Source organism: Uloborus diversus, chromosome 10 (genome assembly GCF_026930045.1).
Source record: "Uloborus diversus isolate 005 chromosome 10, Udiv.v.3.1, whole genome shotgun sequence".
NCBI lineage: Eukaryota > Metazoa > Arthropoda > Arachnida > Araneae > Uloboridae > Uloborus > Uloborus diversus.
In genome coordinates this window covers 16276890-16300297 of record NC_072740.1, presented here as the reverse complement: position 1 = coordinate 16300297, position 23408 = coordinate 16276890, and the positions used below count along the sequence as shown (strand labels likewise).

Here is a 23408-nt window from a genome sequence, read left to right as displayed (position 1 = left end):
TTCTCTCGTGTTACACATATCCTCCAAGACAAAAATAAAATTTTTTCGATAATTCTCCAGTCAGAAATAACGACACGAATACTGCCCATTCTGCAAGTTCCTTCCCTTATATCTTACTTCACGTGAGTCGGAGAGCTGCGCATTTCACATCATTTACATAACTCAGTGATGTACGTCTGCTCTAAAATTTGCATAAATTTCTGAAGACTCCTTCTTGGTGTTGCATTTTCAATGTCGAGCAGTGTATTTTCGTATCTCATTGTCACAGTCAAGGGCAGTTCACTTATCGGCCATCTGTACCGTCCATCCCGTTTTTTGACGTGACGGACTGCCGATGGAAACAGAGCAGCATTCACATACGGTCGCCGCACATCAATCATGTGGCTGAACTCTCCCACCAGAGAAAATAGCGCATTGCTTGACGGGAACCAATGAAATGCTGTTCTACTTTTGACGGCTGTCAGATATCAAGGTTCTTCTAAACGAAACCGGTCCCGTCAAAGACGGCTTGCTGTCATGGCAACCAGCAAAGAAAACCTGTTTCGGGAGGAAACAAATGTGATGGACGAAACAGACGGCCGATATGTGAACAGGCCCTTAGATGAGTAGGATGTTCGTGAGTAGTATGAGTGACAAAGACAAGTTTTCTTATGATGCCTTATTCAGATTTATCAGAAAGATTAAGGGTTAAACAAGAGTTTCTGCAAATAAAACAGTTTGAGAGCTTTTCATTTTCGGTCAATAAGTTAAAATACACGAATGATTTTTTTTCCTTTGCTTGAAAGTTTAACATGCCGAACAAGGGGCGAACAATATTGTTTCCTATTTAGATTCTCTCGCCAGATGGCGTGTTGGTTACTTTCAGTTCCCAATTTTATCATATTATATGCTGCTACTAAAACTGGCAGTTTGATCAAAGTAGTAAAAATGAAGTTAAAAATTACTTTTTTAAATTTTTAACTACAATTTTGATGAAATGTGCAATGTGAAAAAGCTCTTAGAATATATTGATTTTCAAATCCGAGTTGGAATACATTTGGTGAAATAACAGCTTTGAATTCAATTGTATATGCAACTATCCACATCTTATTAGTGACTTGAAATTTAGTTTAAAGAAATGCCTCTTCCATTTCCCCTCAAAAAAGGAAATAAAAAATTAAGAAAAGAAAACACCTTCCAAAAATAATCATTAGTTTTTAGAACACATATTTAAATTCTTTATTTCATAACTGATCTGTTTGCTTCACACAAGAGCAAAAAAGAGGTTGTTTAACTTGCAATTTGTTCCCTAAATAGAAAAGATACTGTAAAAGCGGGTGAGAATGGTTTGGAGAGTGAGAAGGATACAAATCCCAGTTTTGACAAAATAAGCATTTGTAGTGCACTCTGGGCCCAGTTTCAATAGGAACTATTGCGCAACCTTCCCTGGTAATAAAAGAGTTGTTATCACTGTCGAAACGGCCCACCAGACAAATAATCTGGTGATTGTGAATTTATTTGTGGTGAGCAACTGGTGCTACGTGTTTGTAAGTAGCTCGGAAATTTATGTTGGTGGACTTTTAGTGCAGAAGGAATCATAATTTGTTATGTACCTTTCGCTTTCATATAACATAAAGAAAGTTACCTCCAATTTTCATTCAAAAATAAAATATTTTGATGTTGCTACAGTTACAAATGTGTAAAGTTTACAATTTGGAGGGTGAGTGTGGTACAGTAATTAGTCGAAATTTTGGAAGGTGAGTTAGGTTATCAGGGGAAAAAGTAACAAGGAAAAATCACGGGTGTAGATGCAAGTGAGTTAGAAGTTTCAACTATGTAGAAGCGAGGTAAGTTTTGGCAGTGGACTGGAAAAGATAAGATTTGTTATTTATCTACAAAAATTATGAAGAAAATAATGCCTTTGTTTTATCTCGACTTTCCAAAGTTCAATTTTCAGCATAACTTACATCTACAACTCTCCAGTTAAAATATAAGAGATGTAGAGTATGGTACCGTACAAGCCACCAAATCCTATAGGAAAACGTTGAAACATGTGCTGTACCATTCTCACCCGCAATGAGAGAGTGAGAATAGTACAAAGAAAAACTGCTCTGGAGGGAGTAAGGGTAAAATTTCAAATTATTTCAAGGTCGGAATCGAAAGCCAAGGTCCTAAACTATAATAACGGAACTTCATTTTTTTTCAAATGAATGTTGAGAAATTAGTCAGAAATGTACTAAAATTTACCATAATCACCTGCTTCTACGGTACTATATTTTGTGAAATAAATACATGCATAGATAAATAAATTTAAAATGAATGAGAAAATTCAATTTTTCATGTTTTTCAAAAAGATAATTGAAGTGCTTCTCAATTAATATGAGAGTAACGCCTAATGCTTCTAGATTTTCTTTTTTAAACTTTTCTAACGTTGGATAAAATACATTCCGATTTTTGGGGAAAAATTGAAAGGTAATCAACAAAATTTGATGCAAAGGTTTCAGAAGCAGGTGCCCATATGTGCTCAGATCATTGCTTGCCTGTCGGGGGGAGAATGAGCACTAAAATGATAGTTTCCCAACACTTGTACTTTAAATTTAATACAAGGGGAGACAGATGCTTTGCTCAGGGTGGGTTCAAAGTGTTGGAGGATTTTACTTCCGAAATTACTTAGGAGGAAATTTTAGGACTTAAAGGTCGTAAATATTTCCTCCTTTCTCAGTCAGATAGAGTTAAGAAGCAAAGAGTTGAATGTGAAGAGCAGAAAGTAGATCAAAAATTTATTTTTAAGTATCAGGCTGCTTTGTAGTTCAAGTTGTTCAGAATTATGCTATAAATGTTGAAATATTACAATAAAGCTCATTAACTATTAACATGTGATGAATGCATCATTATTGCAGTTTAGTAAAAGAATGATATTTAGTGCATTCAAAATCTTTAATTTAAAACCAGTTTAGAGCATTTTACATGCTAAGTGGCTCAACAAGGAAAAACATTTAAGCAGAATACTTTTCCAGGCCCGTACTGTAAAGCACAAATATTATCTGAATGAAACTATAAAATATTATGAAAATCAGAGGAAATAAGCCGATTGTGTTGGGATGAATTATGATAGAAAACAATTAAAAATCTTAAAAACATATGAAAAAAATAGCGTAAAGAGTATTAGTTCCAAAATAAATTTGTTTTATCTTACTTTTATTTTATGGAAGGTTTGTGAAATTAAGAAAAGTTTTTGTTGCATAAGATCACATGAATGACAAATAATTTTATAATTAGTAACATATGAATGACAATAATAGGAAGCATTTTGAAATCAAGCTGAATAAGAATTCACTAGAAACAGCAGTTTTGAATGATAAAATAAGCTAAACAGTTAAGCACAGCATGACAAAGATAAATGTTGCCCACACAACACAGCTTGTATTTGTACTTTAAATTTGATAAAAACAAATAAGCCAGAAACTATAAATAATTTAAGATAATAAAATTATGTTGAGGTTCACCATTTGCAGTTCATTTCAAAAAATCTAAATTTATTTTACAGCTCATGAAAAATTTGTTCAAAAACTTAAATTTACAAGCATTTCAAAGTAGTTTAAATTGTTTCAAAACATTTTATTTGCTTCAAAATACTTATTTCAATATTTTAAAAATACATTTTTGAATACACAATATTTAAATTTTCCATTTAAAAACAAAGTACAATAAGCTAGGAACATTAGACACAATTTTTGGAAAACTTGAACCAAAATTTGCCTCAAAATAGAAAAGAGAGGAGGCCTCTTAAAATGTATTTGCTCATTCTCAATTTTGTTATTGCAACACCTCTGTTTCAAAACTTGTTTGAAAACCTTTTATTTTGAAATGAGTATTGCAGGAATATGCACTACAAAATAATTAAGTAGTTCAATTGTTCTAGTTTTTAGTGATAAATATTCAAATAAAACATGATTATTTATCAATCCAAATTATAGAAATTCCAGATTCACTTGAACTTTAAGGAATGAACGGAAATGATAAAAACATAAGGGTTAAATAACATAATGTGCATTTCTGTTTTTCACTTTCCTCACTCTTGTTTGCTCCTGTGTTCTAAGTAGGTATGGCACCTAAATGTTTTTTTACATGAATACTCATAGCAGTTAAATATAAAAAAAAAACATTTTAACAGAAAATATATTTCTATATAATATTAAAGCAAATGCTTTCTTTTCTGCAAAATGTTTTCCTTTCAAAGCTTCTTTTGTCCTAAATAACTAAGCAATAGCTTACTTAAGACTCACGGGTAAGAAGCTGAAAAAATTAGGAACTAAATTGGTGACATGAATGGCGTTGTCATTGATATTTTTTGTGGACCAGATTCATTCCTGAACAAAAAAACATGTCTTACACGTTGAGAATAGTTGAAATAAATCTTTAGGCAATTGTACTAAATCCCATATAAAATTTTTTCACAACAAAAACTTTGTGATTCATTTTCCATAAGCCAAACTCTAAGACTTGCTTAAACTGATCTAGATGTATCACAGTAAGCATGGAACAAATGAGTAAAATGACTTCTCTCTCTCACTGCGCTATTCACTTATAATATATTACAAATATTACATATATATACACATATAAAATTTTTTACATACTGTAAAAACAATTGTTTTGAATTTATTAATAGAAATGGTTCATAGTAAACATTTATGCATTTTTTAGAGTCAAAAGAGCAGTTTTAATCAATACTTTAATAATGTATTATGGTCTTGTGTGTATGTGTGTTTGAGACTTCAATTCTACATTCCTGATTTTCTGCTCCCTATTTTCTGCTTATTCTGCTTGGAATTTTTTATTACCATGCATTAAAATAACTCAGTTTTTAAACATTTCTCTGTTACATGTTATATGCGTAAGAAGTTGAAAAGTACACCAAGTATGCCTAAAAAAATTTATAAAACCCATAGGGACATATCGGAATGCATATCATAATGTACACTGAAGGAACTTTTTGGAAATTCTTTCAGTATCTTCTTGCCATGCACAGGTTGTGAATTCCTACTAGAAAGAGAATAAGGATTAAATGTTAAAGAAAAAATTAATACATGTTTAAATAAATAATTGCTTCAAATTTTTTTTATAGGAAAACAAATACAGACAAAAAAAAAAAAAAAGCATAAGCTAATTCTATTGCAATTAAGAATAATGTTTCCTATAGGACTTCAGAAATTCAGATGAATAGGGTAGCTATAGAATCTCTGTAGAAAAAAAATTTTCTTTTACTTGATTGCATGTTTAAAAGAATATATATATATATTAAATCCATAAACATATACAAAGTAACAAAAATAACAAATCCTAAGCTTAAAGATGCGCAAAAAGCAGCAACCGGTTAAGCCAGGTGAATAACTTATAAAAGAGTTTAAACTTTAAATAAAATACATTACGATAGCACAAAAAATTAAAAAGACTAAAAACAAATTAATAATTGATATCATTCAACCAAGAAATTTCTTTGCTTAGAAATAAGCTTATTGATAAACATTCAACCAAAAAATTTCTTTGCTTAGAAATAAGCTTATTAATAATAATTTTCCTATCAATCTAATTGCAAATATTTTTTTAAATATCGCCTTTAATCAACATTATGCTTCACTGTAACCAGCTCAAGACTATGATATAACCATGAGAAACCACACACCTGAGTCATACTTATGGATGAAATACTTGGACCATTTTATCGGACAACCGGCAATGACTGGGACTTGTTTTTGTAAAATGGATTATTTTATTTTTTTCATATTTCTTAGGTGTTTACATTATTTTTCGACAACTGGAATGATTTTTTTTTTTTATGTGAGCCAGGATTTGATTTGTCTACTTGGAAAATTAGGCAAGATTTTATTTTTTGCATGCGCTGGTATTGGGTCCAATGGAGTACCATTATCGTAGCCATCTGGTTTCTATGGTACAGGCGAAACCCCCAGCTTAGTTTTAGGTATAAGCTAACATTTATTGGTTTGTATTGTAGCAAGTAGTGCCTTTAGCCCAGTGCTGTATTGCTCTGTAAATATTTGTAACTTGTACATTCCTCTCTTAGTTTATTTAAAAATATTTTTGGTTTTTTCAAGCATAGATGGAGTTTTCACTGCTGATTAGTAGTGGCTCCATTTATTAATTTATTTTTAGTCTTCCTTTTAATTTTTTTGTGCTATCGTAACATATTTTATTTAAACCATAAACTCTTTTATGAACTATATATGCATATATATATATATATATATATATATATATATATATATATATATATATATATATACAGAGCCCGATCCTAATGACATTGGACTTGGGGCACATTTCTATTTCAGGACCCTAAGGGCCCCACTAAGATTTTTGAAGACACTGGGCAAGAAAATTACTTTGCGCCCCCCCCCCCCCCATTCCAGCTTTTTTTCAATGCTGAAGCAATAAAATATCTTGATACATGCGTTTTTACACAACCATACTAAATTTGGTGTACCTTATATCACAATGTAATATATACATTTAAAAAGTAGAAGAGATATAGTAGCGTACAATAAATATATAAATTTGGTTAAACTTGGACTGTTGCAGTAAACCATAAATATCAAAATGATCTATGATATAACTTTCAATAGTAAATACAGACTAAATTTGGCATGGGTTTCTGATTTGCAAAGAGATCAAATTTTTAAGGGGAATTTTTATCAACAAATAGATTTTTCCTTATTTTGGCTTTTGCAAAACTGTCAATGATAACATTGTAGTCTAGATTCTGAGTGAACTCATTATTTATTTTTAATTAACATGATTTATTAAGGGGATTTTGCCCCCCCCCTGAAATCTAAGAGGAGGGGCCTGTGCCCCACATGCCCCTGCGGTAATCAGGCTCTGTATATATATTTATATGTAAAAAGTATACAAGCCAAATAACAAGTTTTAAACATTTTTTAAGAAAAATAATGCTGAGAAAAAGGAAAATACAAGCAGCAATTTAATAGAAAAAGTCAAAGGTTGAATCCAGAGCTCATCAGCCATGGAGGACTCAAAAAATATGGTCAAAGACCAAAAAAAATTAAACTTCAAATTAAAAAGAGAGTATTTAAGCTCCAGTGTATGCAATACAGAGTAACATTGGGCAGAATGCACCACATGTTAAACTAGAATCAATACACAAGAGATTAAACCTAAAATTAATTTATTACATACACAGGGTGACAAGAAATAACTTCGACACACATAATACACCATAACTTTAATGCTAATGAAAATATTATGACCAAACTTCAAAATAAATATGAATATATTATTTTGTCTAATAAATATAAAAATTTTCAAAAGTGACTACCTTTAGAATTAATACAGAGCTTTAAACGTGTCACAAAATTTTCGGCTCTGGGCCGCAACTCACTTACTGATATTTTATTCCATCCCTTGCATAAGGATTTCTTTAGGGATGCCAAAGTTTTAGGAAATTTAGCACACAACCTTGTCTCCAGGACCATCTTGCACTGTTGAACTGCGTCAATGTTGAACTGCGTCAATGACCCCAATCTACGGGTTTGGGAAGGAACTAAGCTTCATTGACACTATTTTTACAATATTTTATGGCTTAAGTAGAATTTTTTTTTTGTAAGGATTCTAATTTTTCTTTTTATTCTTAAAAATATGTGATAGTGGGAAAATATCACTTGTTTTTGTTGATCAGGGTATAAAATTAGTCAAGAAACATATTGCAAGTGCATTTTGGAAGCTGTTGCCTTACCTTGGTCGCAAGTCTTTGGAAACAAACGATGGACCTTCCAACAGGATTCCGCACCTGCACACAGAGCTAAAGGCACTCAAGACTGGTGCAAGACACATTTTCCTGACTTCAACAGATTTGAAATCAATGGATTATTCTGTTTGATCAATCATGGAGACAAGGGTGTGTGTTAAGCCTCATAAGCTTATAACTCGAATATTCCTTTATCTCAAACTTTTCATTGGTTCTCAAATTCTTGAGACTGTTGTGGAAACTTCCCATAACTCGAACTACCAATAACTTGAAGATTTTAGTCGGTCTCTTGGGACTTCCTTCGAGTTATCAACAGTTGACTGTATAAGGTAAACACAACAGTAGTGGCCAGTGCTTCAGAAAAAGCAACTTCAAGGTTCATGTTTGAAAAAATAGGATTTCAGGTATCCCAATGAATTCAAAAGTGCATTAAACATGCAGGAGGTATTACCTCCTGCATGTTTGAATCCATTGGGAAACCTAGAATCCTATTTTTTCAAATATAAACCTTGAAGTGGCTACTACTGAAGCACTACTAAGAACTGGCCACTACTGGTGTGTTTACCTCATATACATATTTCTTTTTAATTTTTCCTCTATAATATATTTTCAATATATATGTGTGTGTGTGTGTGTGTGTGTGTGTGTCAGGGACAATCTGGTCTCTGAAGGCTGTTCCAGTACTGCTTTTCAGAAAAAATAAATTTCAGTTCACATCAAATTGATAATATCTCAGGATTCAATTGCTGTTCTGACATTGGTAAATTTATGAATTCACCCTAGATTTGAACAAAAATTAACAGGAAAAATTATGAATATAAACTCATCATATCATTCATTGCTGCACTGGCTTATAGTACATCAAAAATCTATAACTTTGATATGTTACAACAGGGAGTCAAATTGCTTCTCATGGTGCAGCGGTATCTAATTAAAAGTATTGAATCTATACACAGTAAGATCAAATCATAGAAAACTTAAAATATTGGAATTCCTACTGCACACCAATCAGTAAAAACCAACATCTGTTTTTAACCGCCTTACAGATTATGACGAGATATCGGTTTAACATGTAACTCTAAAACTGCTTAACCTCAGGGAGGTTAAAAGCAGTATACTTTGTTTGATTTCCATTTTTCCAGACAGTTAGTTTAATGAAAATGCCGTACTGTAGTCTTAGACTCTGGTATTCGTTTCAGATAAATGATTTCAGTGTTATAAAAAACAAAATAATACTTACTTATTTTACTTCTATTGGAGTGGGTACTGCAGAAACAAATACTGGTGCAATTTCATCAAAATCATATATTCTTTTCAGAAATAATTCCTTGACTTTGATTCCAGAAATTAACTGAAATAATTACACAAAAAATTAATAGAAAATGCTTAGGTATTTTCATTTGCTCTATGTGATAACTTTTTTAAGGGTTAGGCAAAATAATTCTCTAAACCTAGATTTTGTTTGAACAGCCACAAGATATATTTACAAAATACCCTCACTTATTCAGGAACTAAGCTTCATTGACACTATTTTTACGATATTTTATGGTTTAAGTAGAACTATTTTTGTAAGGATTCCAATTTCCTTTTTATTCTGCAAAATAATCACTCTATTGAACATAATACTGTGTGTATATCATAAAATTATCTATACATTTAAAACATCATAAGAAACTTAAAAAAAGTTTTGATGGTTGTAAAAACATTCTTAAAAGTTGATGGAGAAACTAAAATTGCAATTCCTAAATTCCTATTTCGTTTCTATCAATACACTAAAAAAAAGGTTAATACCTCAGATCTTGCAGTGAAACTTTTACTAAACATAATTTAGTTTTATATTAAAAACGTATTAACTTCTATACATACAAAGAAGATAAAATGTTTGATTGTTTGTGTGGCACATCCCAGGAAAATGGTAAGGCTTAGAAACATGGAATTTGGTTTACAGGTGTTGTTTTTACTGACAATGTGCACTTGGAGCCACATTTTTGATACATTAATTAGAAAAAGTTATTTAATGTTTCACATGATTTTTATCACTTTTTATCTAATAGAGACAAAATAATATCGTTAAATTATTTTGGATTCATTTTTGGATTAATTTATCGATATATATTATTAAATCGATATTAGTTTATCGATATATATCGAATATTAATTTATCGATAAATTAAATTGAATTTATCGATAAATTAATACTATATAAATATTGTTAATTTATCAATAACAAAACTAAATTCTGCTGGCCTTCTAATTGTTAAGAATCTGCAACAATGAAATCTTCCCAAGAATTCAGTTGAAGTCCGAATAAATTTTCGTTGATGTGAGTTATGCTATGTGTCTGGTGGTGCAACAATGTTCAAACAGTCTAAGATTTTTATTCTTATATTAGAGATGGATAGATAACTATAGAGATAGATAATTACAGAGAAAAGGTTTTCTTAAATTAATAGAAATTATGATGATCTTAATGAAGAACAAAATAGGTTTTTAATCTATCTTTTATGCAAAATAATCGAAGAGTGGAAAATATAGTAATATGCAGTTATATTGAAAATTCCTTGGTTTTATGCTGTTACATGCGTTACTGCAAAAGAATAAAAAATCTGCAATCGCACAAGCACATAAATATTTGCATATAGTCTGGGCTTTAGATATGACAAAATTAATAGCTAAACAGAAATTATAAGCAATGTAAACTACATAGGGAAGAAAAGAGGGGGGGGGGGCATAAGTAAAGTATTGCATTAGTAAGAAAATATTTTTCCCGAAATGCTTTCAATGCTCACAGTTGGATAAAAAACTCTGGTAGTATATTATGGTTCTTGGGGAGGGAGGTGGGGGGAAGGTTCGTCATAAGCAGCGTCCTGCTTATGACGAATTAAACATAAATTATAAGCAATGTAAACTACATAGGGAAGAAAAGAGGGGGGGGGGGCATAAGTAAAGCATTGCATTAGTAAGAAAATATTTTTCCCGAAATGTTTTCAATGCTCACAGCTGGATAAAAAACTCTGGTAGTATATTATGGTTCTTGGGGAGGGAGGTGGGGGGGGGGAAGGTTCGTCATAAGCAGCGTCCTGCTTATGACGAATATTCCTCTCATACATATACTTATCACAATTTCATAACAATATGTATTTGAACTACTGATGTACGATAATTTTCAGGAAAAAAGTTCTAATTTGCTTCTTATGTGATAAATCTAATGCGTGCTTAACTAGCACACATGCTCAATTCAGTTCTAATTTTTTTGATTCAGTGAAATTTTACTGTACAAAGATTACTTTGAAAAATTCTGCGTTTGCAAAATAAGGTTAATATACAGTATAATAATACTTTTGAAGATCATTAGAATCTTGAATGTTTTCAAAAATAAAATATTTTGCAACTGTTTTATACTTCTAACCATTACATAACACAAAATTGTTGACCAACTATTAAATAAAGTCTCTACAAGAAAAAAAACCCTAACTATGGAACATAGAAAATTAAATAATAATAATGCAAAGTACACAAATTTTTTTTCTTGAAAAACTTATAGCATAATCAGTATAGAAATCTTTATACTATTGAAGGGTACAAGTTTACTCTCCTGGATCTGCGAAAGGTGCCTTGTTCATGAGGAGCCAACATCTTCCTCTGGTTTAACTGCCAAATATAATTACGGTAGAGTCTCAAAAATCAGAGTCTCAAAAATTTGGATTCTGCTTAAATTGATGAGCTTTTTTTTACATTTTAAGTAACATTTTTTAGCTGCTACGAAATGATTTTCATTAAAATCTGAAAACAGAAATCTTTTGCCACCATAAATCTTATTTAACTACATACAGTAAACATTAAAAAAGGCATTGAGAGGTTGGTGTCTACAGCACTGATTAAGATGCCTGAAATATTCATCAACTACAAAATATGGCCTTGGAGATAATAACTTGATGCATAAAATTAGCATTGATTTTCCACAACGAATGTTAACATGCTTTTTGGAATGCACGACTGAAGTCAAAAAATAAGTTCACAAATTAACAATGCACAAGTTGTATATACAAAACTTAAGCTTTCTACAACTAATCATTTTTGTGTTATGTGAGATACAGTCGATTCGACTTACTCGAAATGGCTATAACGGAAGTTTTTCACGAGTAACTAATTTTAGAGCCAACGCAAATTCCTCGCCGCCTGTTTGCGTATACAAACAACCACTCTGCATTTTCTACTCTCTATATCAAAGTTCATTTAACATAATTGTATCTAAGCATGCTGTTTCAGCTTAAACTACGGAAGAGAAGGGGGCCTCTGTGGCTCTGTAGTAGAAGCTTCGTCTTCTAAGCCAGAGGTCGTGGGTTCGATGCCCACCGGTGCCCTGGGTGTTATTTCCTCCTCTTGTGTTGTAAATTTGATTTTGTAGGATTTTTCTATTGGGTTTTGTTTTTCTTATTTCTTCAGCTTTTGTTTTTATAGTTGAGGATAGTTACTTATCTAAGCAAAAAATTTGATTTATCATATTATTCAATTGTGATTGTTCTTTATAACGTTTTTATCACAGTATTGTTTATTTGGCAAAATGTTTTAAATCACAGAAAAAATCCGCTTCACTCGCTAAAGGACAGGGTTACGGTAGCGTAGTTGCTTGGCGCGGTAAGCGATGAACTATACAGTTGAAAGATCATTATGAGTTTTAAAGCTACTATTAATCTTTTTATGTGTTTTGGCGAATAGTTTAAAATTTCAAAGAGATTTTAATAGGTCTTTTGAAAAGGTGTGTACGCATTTTAGTTGAAGAAAAAAGATCATTTCACATCAGCAGGGGGGTGGGAGTGGGGGTGCATTTTTAAAAATTCAATGGACTTCCCTTAAATTCTTAGCACAGGCATTGGCATGCGGGTACTGCAAGTCATTAATAAATCAATGCACCATATAAATTCATACTAATAGCAAGAAAATGTCTAACCTGAATTCCGGACCTAACTGCAACAGCTTCTAAATGTAATTCCACAGATGTACCCTTTTCAAGCTTATTGAGTTTTTGTCCAGACACACCCTGCCATAATACACCATTTGAAAATTTGTTGTGCAAAGAGAAAACCAAATCTAGTGTTCTGTCACTAAAACATAACAAAATATTATTAATATTGTTACTATTTATTTCTTATCTTCTTACAATATATATAAACAATGAAATAAAAATAGGGTAAATCAATATAAATATCTTTCTGAAACAAAAAGTATTTACAGAAATTCTGATATAATTTTGCAGCTTTTTAAGTTTTTTTTTTTTTTTTTTCAAAACTAGGTACTGAATTGTTTTGCACACTTAACAGTGTGCATTTCAAACAATTACTGATATTAACTAAAATTAAGTTCTTTGTTTCAACGTAGAAAAATTCATTTACTAGAATGTGAATAGATAGTGCACTCAGCACAAATACATAAAGAGAGGTAATCAGGGTGTAAAATGTAACAAGGTAAAAAGGAAAAGGCAAAATGTAAAAATGTACACTTACAAACTGTAAAAAGGTAAAATAGAAAAATTGTAAAAATATAAAATGCAAAAGGATAAAATGTAAAAAGAAATAAGAGTCAATCAGACTCTACCCTTACGAAAATGGTTGATACAGCTTAATAGAATTCTATAGAAAATTATGTAGAAGTCTATAGAAAAGCACCTACAGAAATTATTTCTATAGAATTCTATAGATATCTAGATAGAACTTGAGAATGAAGTTTCAATAGATAACTTCTTATATAAAGTTCTATAGAAACTGCTATAGAATTTGAGCATAAGGTTTCTATAGATAATAAAATCTATAAAATTCTATAGAATTTGATCAGAAAACTTCCCTTACTGTAGAATTTTGTAAAAAGTTGAGAATTCGTTCATTTTGTTTACAATTATAGTTTTCGTTAGTGTTTATATAATACTTCAAGTTTGGAAAGGCTAAAAAGCCTTAATTAGGAGGTTTAATCCCTAAAATGAAATATTTTAATTCCTAATTAATCTATTTAATTTTAAGAATAATTATTTTAACAATTAATTATTTGTTAAGGTCATATTTTTATTACAATGGCGGATTGTAGTATGGTCTTTAATAATAATACTGTTGCATTTTGTCATAGTTCAAAGGAAAAAAATCACACTTAATTAAATTATAAAAAATATACTCATAAAAGATAAAATTATTTACAATGTTTAGGTTATTTTATAGTAATAATAAAACTTCTAATCATTGAAATTAATTCTAAGTGTGTGATAAACCGTATAACTTCTTGTCATTGTTTAGTAAATAAAATAATCGAAATTCCAAGATGCAATCTCCGTATTTTGTTGCGAGAGCTTGCCAGCATTAGTTCTTTCAATCTCTTTGCGCATGCACTAGTCTGTTTTCCCTTTTCTGCCCCGAACGGCGAATCATCCATTACCATTTTGCACGTGCGATCCAGCGTTGCGCTGAAATAAATGACCGAACCTTGCCGAATTCGTTAGAAAGTATGTATTATTTTTTTGTTTTGTCATATATATATTTTTAATGTTATTTTATGCCAATTGGGAATGAAAAAATAATTGAACAGCAGTTATAAAACAAAACTTAAATTTTAAATCCAGAATGAACTTCATTATGCATCGGAAATAGCATTTGATTTTTAAATAAACGAAGCTCATGACTGAGTAATGACATTAATTTACTAGTGATTTTTGCATTATTAATTTATATGTAAGTACCAATAACCGAAAGTTTAGACGTGTTAACATTTTTTTTTATACTGATAGCGGTTTTAATATTTAATTAGCACTCCCAAATGGTACTACTGTCCAGTTTTATGAAGTGTCTTTATCTAACAATAATGTGTAATCGATGTAATAAATTGTTGCACCTAATATTTTTAGGCATAATTTGGTTTTGTCAAATGTATATTAATTATGTAAAGCATTGTCATTGCGTTTTGAGGCTCTTAATAGGATCTAGAGGCTGTATAGGAAGATCTATAGAGGCTCTATAAAAAGATCTATAGAAATTCTATAAGAAGATTTATAGAGGTTCTATAAGAATTACCTGCATAGAGTTTTATAGAATTATGGCCCAATTTTCTATAGGACATTTCTATAGGATTTTATAAAAATAACTCTATAGAATTCTATAAGAAGTATATATAATTCTATAGAACACATTTTATAGAAACCTATAGAATTTTTCGCTATAGAATTCAATAGAAAAAGGCTTATAGAAAATTGGGCCATAATTCTATAAGACTCTATATAGGTATTTCTAAAGATTTTCTTAATAGAATTCTATAGACCATTTTCATAAGGATAGTTCCTGTAATTTCTCTATAGCTGCAGAGCCCGGCTAGATATAGCACAATACTTATTTAATGAGCATAACATCAAAAGAGAACATTCCATTTGCTTGGTAGAATAAATATGCATCTTATTACTTTAGAGATATTGATTATTTTTTTAAAGAAGCAAGATTCTTTCTTAAAATCAATCATTTACTAAAAGACATGCTAATGAAGTACTCTCAATTGATATAAAAATGTATGAATGCCTCCAAAGAAAAAAAACTGCAGCGATTTTGCAGACCATGCAATTTTGGTGCAGCTTCAACTCAAAAGGGGTTAAAAAATACGTTCTGTTAGGTGCAACAAGGAGCAGAAGATAAGCTCAAAATTGCAAAATGTGTTTGAGTGTTCAGGAAACCCAAAGAATAAAGCTATTCTCAATCCTTTATTCCTGTTTCTTTAGCCTAAATTCCTAGATTCTTCTGTTCATTTATTATAAGATGACAGTTGAAAATTATCATAAGTCATTTCATTTACATTAGCAATCTTCTTAAAAGAAATATTCAAAATAGAAAAATCCATCAATGATGATCAGCGAGAACAGCTCTGAGAGGGATTTAAAAAAAAAATGCGGGAATCCCTCAATTCCGCACTCTAGCACAATCCCTGCCCTGATTTTGGATAATCTGCAAAGTCAATAAAACATTCTCAAATTATCAAGAGTTTACTGTCTGACACTCCTACCAAAATAATTATTCTTATCAACCTTTAACAGGACTTTTCAGAGTACAGTATTGCAATTGTCTAGCTAAGCATAATTGTAGCAGTACATTTCCATGATTTATTGTAATTTAATAATGCACTGTAACAACTAAGCGAAGTAAAATTATGTGATATTTTATAAGCATGTAGATTGCTTTTATTATGATGTTATCTTACAGTGCCTCATGAATACACATTGTGCTGATTTACTTGTCTTCTTTTAACAGTGATGACAAATAAATAAATTAATTAATTAAATAAATAAATAAATGAAAAATAAAATAAATAAATAAAAAATAATTAAAAAAAAAATTAAAAAATCAGCCTTTATTTTCAAGCAACAAAAGGGGCTGAAAATGTCTTCCTTGCAATGAAATAGATTAGGTTACATTTTATAATGGATGTATGACACCCAGAATTTGTTTTCCAAGGATATTTACTGCTATTCAAAATTTCCAAAAAAAAAAAAAAAAAAAGAAAATCACCTAGATTCACAAGACTGCATAGACATTTTAAAATGTCGAAATTGAGGAGTTAAAAGGAATTTTCAGGGAGTTACCAAAGCTCTTTTTAGGACCCACACAAAGGCACCTTACCCCCCCCCCCCCCCTATATTTAATTTTAAATAACATTCCAAGGCATCACAATACAATGCAAAATGAAATATTTTTAATTGAAATACATGTCAATTTTTTTTTTTTAACGTGGCCTGTAGTACATAAGCAAAAAATAAATCAATTGTCGAAAAAATCAGAAAATATTACTTAAGTTGAAAGCATTAGGAAATTTCTGGATAATTTTGTTTCTTCTGCTAGACTTAGCTTTAATAGAGCAGGCATATAGTATTGTGGAAAATATCCATGCAACTCCTTAAGTTTGCCTGTGCACAAGAGGGCGTTTTTTTGTTTATGAAAATCGAACACCATAAACTTAACTGTCAGTTCAAATTCGTTAGATGCTTTTTGTATCGTAGCTTTGATAACTTTGATGTTTGTTGGCTCGTGGCAGGGTACTTTGTAAACCCTAACAATCTAACAAAGTTGAAATAAAATTGATTTATTTTTTTAGATAGTTGTTTAGCATTTTTTTATGGTGCATCGGCCAGGAAGGTAACTGCACTTAGCCATTTTATAGTTAAAATGGGCAGTTAGCGTAATCAATTGATAGTTTGATTTGTTGAATAGTAAAACTTTTCCGATGCTTTTGTGATATCGTTGCACTTTCGTACCATTGGATATTACTGAAGAAATTTGAGTGAGTTATTTGTCTTCAATTTGTATGTCAATTAGTATGGATTCTGATAAGATAAAAAATAAGCCTAAAGCGTTTAAATGCAGTGCCACTAAGTTCGTTAAAAGTTTACACGTAACTCTAGTAAATGAACTAATATTAGTACTTTAGAAATATTACACAATCAATTAATTGATACAACTGACTCTTAAAGTGGCTGATAATGAGCTTAATGTTATTGAAGAAAAAGATATTGAAAAATAAGTTGAATAATGTAAGGAATTCATGGAAAGTTTAATTTTCTATAAAAATCAAATTACTCAGAGAATAGCAGCTCTAACACCTCCTGCTACCCTGCTAATTTATCTAGTTCAACATTGGAAACCAGTAGTCTAGTACATCATGAAACTAGATCATCAGTTAAATTGCCAAAACTAACAGTTAATAATTTCTTCCGTGACCACAAATATTGGCTAAAATTTATTAGTTAGTTTGAAAATGTGATAGATAAAATTTGTGGCTTATCTAAAATTGAGAAACTTATTTATCATAAAAATTATGTAGGTGGTGGTGCAGCTAAAGCTATTTCCGGATTTGTATTAGCAGAAAGTAATTATGATGCAGCCTTGGGACTATCAAAATCCAGTTTTGGACAAAATAATTTGCTCATTAATGTGCATTTAGGATCTCTTCAGAACATGACTCATATAAAAAATACAAATGATACAAACAGTTTTAAAAAAAATTATACGATCGAGCTGAAACTGAAATTAGGCATCTAGAAAGTTTTGGGAATAAGTTCAGTAATCTTTTAACCACAATAATTTTGATTGTGGAATCCCTGTGATTTACCTCTTGACTTTATTAAAAAAAAATAAAAGTGATAATGGTGATTTAAAAGCTCTTCTCGAGTTCTTAGGTGAAGAAATATAAAGTCGTGAAAGAGCTCTATCTTTCCATTCTCCCTTAAAAGGAAAACAAAATTTGGCTCATCCACTTCAAGAGAGCAATAGAGGCACTTTCAGGTCAGTCTTTTACCAGAGATACTTTTCAAACATAGAAAAGTTATAATTCTTCAGCGGCTGAACTCTTGGTCAATCATACAGTTGCTAATTTGAAATGTATGCTTTGCGGCTTGTACCTGCATGATTCAATTTCTTGTGATTCGGTAAGCATTAAAATGAAACAGGATTTATTTGATAAGAAATAAGCTTTGCTTTTTTTGCTTTTCAAGTAGACACTCAATTTCTTCTTGTCCAAAACTTAAGAAAGAAAGAGGGTGTTTGTTTTGTGGTTTAAAAGCACACTCCAAAACACTTTGTTATTGGTTTTATCAGAATTCAGATAAAACTTCAATCCCGCCTCAAGAAGAATGATACTGTTACTTTTCTTGTCAAACTTAAAATAGACCGCACGGGGTTTTATTGCAAACAGCATCGGTCATTGATTGTTGTAATAATCAATACAGAAATTATCCTTTATTAGCTGATGCAGGTGCCCAAATAAGTTTTGTGCATAGGAAATTTTCAAGACTGCTGAAACTTCCTATCATTCAAAAAGAAAATCATACAGTTTATTCTTTTGGAGATAAGTCTTCTATTGAAAAAACGTTTAATATAGTCAAAACAAGATTGGAAACTAAAGAAGATCGAATTCGTATTTAGAAATTTCCCGACCAATGCACCATAAAGAAAATTATAGACAACTATCTCAAAAATAAATCCACTTTATTTCAACTTTACAACTGTAAGTGCCCTTGCTAACAAAACCTGCCACGAGCCGACAAACATCGAAGCTATCAAAGCCATGATACAAAATGTATCTAATGAATTAGAACTTACAGTTAAGTTTATGGTAGTCGATTTGCATAAACAAAAAACATCCTCTTGCGCACTGGTGCATTGGCCGGGAATCGAACCGTGCCGCCTGCATCACATGCAGTCATTCTACCACTGAACCACGGATAGAGAGAAAGTTAAAACCATTTGTGTATAAAGTATTTTTTTTAATCAAAACTTGATTTTGAGTGGAAGCAAACCAAAAGACCATATTTCATATTCAAGGATGATTTTACAAGCAGTTTTTGCTGTACTGTTTCCTTTCTAATACAATAACTCCCTATTATTGCTAAATGCTCTTTAGCTTTAAGCTGATTTAAATATTGCATATTTTTTAGTAAGTATATTTGAATGAAATCATATTTAAAGGAACAAATCAAATTACTTATGTGAAAGGAATTTCATACTGACAAACTTAATTTTCAGTTAACTTAATGAAAATATGTAATAAGGAACAAAGTGAACAAACAAACCATGTATTAGATATTCTGATAGTAACAGGAAAAGGCTTCTCAATATTTACAATGCTCGGTATTTCCTTGATTATCAGTCGAATTTCTCCATACCCAGGCGCCTAAGTAAATAAAATTCTGACTTGTACTTCTTAAATTAGAAAAGCATGAAAAGGACATGAAGTTAAGTTTTTAAAAAATAATATAAATAAAAAAGAGACACTAAACATTTTATTAAATTCAGTCGATTATCTAGAAGAGTCGTTATGTTTAGCTCCTAAAAATCTTATTATTTACATGAAAACGGTCACAAAAAGTGATTATTTTTTTATTCAAGAGAATTACTGTATTACCCCGCATTTTCCAACACGCCAGAAAAAAGCAAGCTTCCCCAGCATGCCGGGAAATTTGAATTTCCCGGCATGTCAGATAATTTGAGGTTTATTTTGCAACAAAACAAAAGTAGATTTCCCCATTCAGTTCCAATCAGAGAGCAAACCACTGTAAGGAAAAAAATTAATTAATCCCAAAAATAACCTTCCTTCAAAAAAATATGTATTGCCTATAATATGTGCTTGTTATTCATGGTAGGTCATTATGAATGGATTTAATTATATGCCAATAAAGTAAAATCAATTCAGAAGCAATCATTGTCACTGCGATTTGTTTATAATTTTTTAAAATAAATTATTTTAGGTTCCTTTTAGAAAGGTAACTTTATTTTTTAGTTATTGAATAGCTATGGTAAGTTCTTTAGCGGGCGGTAAATTACTGCTTAAATGCATCCTTACTTAGTTTTAATTTAATTTTTATAAAATTATTCGTTATTAAAAAATATTTTTCTTATTAAAATAACAAATTATATTGTTAGTAAATATTTTTACAAAATTAAAATGTTTATTTATATACTAATAAGTTATGTATAGAACTTATATTCATTTTTAATCTGAACATATATCTTTTATAGTACTTTTTTTTCCTAACCTCGATTTTTCCAGCATGCCAGAAAGGACTAGGCAAGTTTTACTGAAAATCTGGTGACCCCGAATTTTGCAGCATGACGGATGATGCAGGGTAATACGGTAGATTTTGAAAAAGGTGTAGGAACAATATATGTATTCATTTTTGATATCAGGTTGAAATTTAAAGAAACTAATTTCTTAGGTTTAACCAACATTCAATGTTGTTGGATTGAATGCTGGTTTTCCAGTAAGAAGAAAATTAAAAAATCCGTGTTTTAAACATCAAAACAAAATTTTTATTAAACTTACACATAATATGAACAAATATTAGTATTTTTTTCTTGGATAATAAGTTTAAAAACATGAGATGCAAAGGCTAACATCAATATCTGGACACATGTATTGTTCTACATGTGCATTGTTGATGCATATAAATCAAAAGAAAGAACAATTTTTAAAGTGGTTGAAGAAGGAAAAAACATTAAAACTTGAAATACATTTCAAAAATTACCATTCTTTCTAACTGAGAAGTTTGCAATCGACCCTTTTCACCCATACTGGTGCGCCAGACTATATCCAACTTTCCAATACTTGTAACACCTTTAAATTTTAAATTTACTTGACTTTCATGCTTTGGAGTTAAACAAAAGAGATATTGTCGACTGTCCAATGGATTTAAGCAATTGACTTCCCCAAACACAGAGCATTTTCTAAAACAAAAAATTAAGACTTATTCAAACAAAAAATAATAAAATACTTTGAGCCACAATATGCTTATTTCAGATGAAAGAGAATGAATATAAACCAGAAAAAAAATTAGCATAATTCAAACAATGCTAGCTGATGAATGACCAATTTTACTAAATTCTTTTAGAAATCAAAATGTTAAAAGACATGCACTCCAAAATAAGAAATTAAAATGCTTTTACACTTTAAAATACTTGAGAAAAAGCAGTCAAGTTTTTTTTTTCATCTTTTTAAAAAAAGGTTTTATTATGTTTAAGGTAGTTACAAATATTCACCTTAATGTCAAATTACATTACCTAATAGCAGCAGCAGTTAGCTAGAATAAAACTGAATTTCAAATAATGCTGAAACTGAACTTCAAATAATGCTGGGGAACATGGGTACAGTGAGATACAAAAAATCAGTTGCATTCTTAATCATTAAAAAGCACCAAAATTAAATTTTTTCAAATGGTTCAATATTTGTCACTATGATAGTATAAAAGTGAATCTAGAAAAAACTACAAATTCACAAAAATGAGAGAAAAAACGAAATGCAATTTTGTCTCACTGTTCCCCTACTAAGTGGGAACATTGAGACACATATTTTTTGAATTAGCTAACTTTGAAAGAATATAATTTTACCTGGAAAGACATGAATGATTGTTGTTGTTTGGTTTTGGTATGAGCTATTGCCTTTGGCAAGTCAAATTTCATTTCGTCTTGATACATAGTAGTGACATCTACCACAAATTTGTTTTGGACTTTGATAGAATGATTTAGATGATTATGGATTAGTAAAATGACCTTAAGTGTCATCTTGTGATGTAGCATTTGATAAGGATGGAATGCTTTCACAGTAGCCTTTGTTTATTACTAGTACAACAGCTTTGTTCCTGTCTTTCAGAGAATCTCCAAAATAACTTATCTGGCATCCTTTTTTCTAGGCAAGTCGAAATTTTGAAATGTGGATCAATATGAAAACGTTTAGCATATTGCAATGAAACAAAAAGAAAATAAATAAATAAATAAATAAAAAGAATAAGCCCCCCACAAAAGGAAAATATTTATTATCTTTATATATAACTATAAAAATCATAATTCCATTCAAATTTAATGTACTTTCTCCACTTTTAATATAAAACTGCTATGGGAGCAGTGAGCAACAAATTAATGGTGTCTCACAGCTCCTGTCTCACTGTTCCCTCATTGCAAAATATACACTCAATGGCTGCCATTCTCAGACAAAGAAAATGAACAACCTCATACTACTGCTAAAAGGAACTTTAGTTAATAAACTAATGTAAGATTAATAACACTAATCTATAAAGTTTATCTAACAGTTTAGAAACAGTGCAACAAACAATGGAGATAATAACACTTTGATAGGTTCAAACTATAATGATATAGTTAATTTTCTAACATGATACTTAAAAGCAAACTTTTTTTTTCCATAATGTAGTTCACATTATATCAACCTGACTTTTCAAAAGTTTTACCAGGCTGGAATAGCCAAACAGAACATGTATCACTGTTCTCTCACTATTCTCCCTGTTTCAGTGTACCCACTTCTCTCCTGCTCTTAGTAATTGAAAATTTAAATGCCGTTTACAGTCAGATAGCTGCAACTGAGATTCACTATGTTTACCACAAATCATGTCTAGTTTCATTTATGAGATTCTGAGGCAGGCAAAAAACTTGTCTTATGTTGCTGATAACAGCATCAAAAGCAGTTTTCTCCTTCTCCAGGTTTTTTATATATTATTCCTAAAATCCAAAATCCAAAGTCATAAAAATTAATTCTTACTTATTTGCTGATCTCTTATTCAGTTTTAGAGTTCTAGACTTTCTGCTGCTAAAATGTAAATCTTGCAATATTAGCAGAATTACCACTCAGGAAGATTTTGTCGATCATATATCTTGCATGATGTGCTGTAATGCCTTTGTAATTCTACGTTAATACATATAGATATTTTTTTGTTCTAAATGGGCTGCATTAGAGGCTTTAGCTTTTTTCAGTTCAACTACGATCTCCCGATATGGCACCTCGTTTTCCATGTGCCACCATTAAGGCGTGGATGTCAATGGGAGGAGAGAGATATCCTCATTTAAGATGAGAATTTTGATGCCCCATTTACCACAAAGTGGAGGTCTCGGGGCTCTCTTTGATGTCATACTGCACAACAGATTCAATTTTGCTAAGAGTACTTTAAGTCAAACAAATACTCAAGGGATCTTTTACATGCAGTAAAATCATACATTATAAGCATTGATGATTTCCTGCAACTTGAAAATCCACCGATTGGCCCCTTGGGAAGTGGATCAGAGCATATGAGACCCAGCTAACTCACGTTAATATAATCAATGCTACGTTATTTGCAATTTTTGTTTTTGAA

General features: G+C 30.7%; 1 protein-coding gene across 2 annotated transcripts in view; it reads right to left on the bottom strand.

Moving 5' to 3' along the window:
* Window positions 1–4680: 4680 nt before the first annotated feature.
* The window catches only part of LOC129231335 (trafficking protein particle complex subunit 13-like), a 59995-nt gene continuing 41267 nt past the window's right edge, over window positions 4681–23408 (bottom strand). Inside the window, exons 8-12 of one of the 2 annotated variants that reach the window (XM_054865624.1) lie at window positions 20799–20997; window positions 19347–19447; window positions 12714–12867; window positions 9003–9113; window positions 4681–5025 (exon numbers count right to left, since the gene is read on the bottom strand). In XM_054865624.1, the coding sequence (XP_054721599.1) occupies window positions 9003–9113; window positions 12714–12867; window positions 19347–19447; window positions 20799–20997 (565 nt within the window). In that variant the 3' untranslated portion in view covers window positions 4681–5025. The remainder of the gene's footprint in view (window positions 5026–9002; window positions 9114–12713; window positions 12868–19346; window positions 19448–20798; window positions 20998–23408) is intronic. The other variant, XM_054865625.1, reaches the window with a different exon arrangement.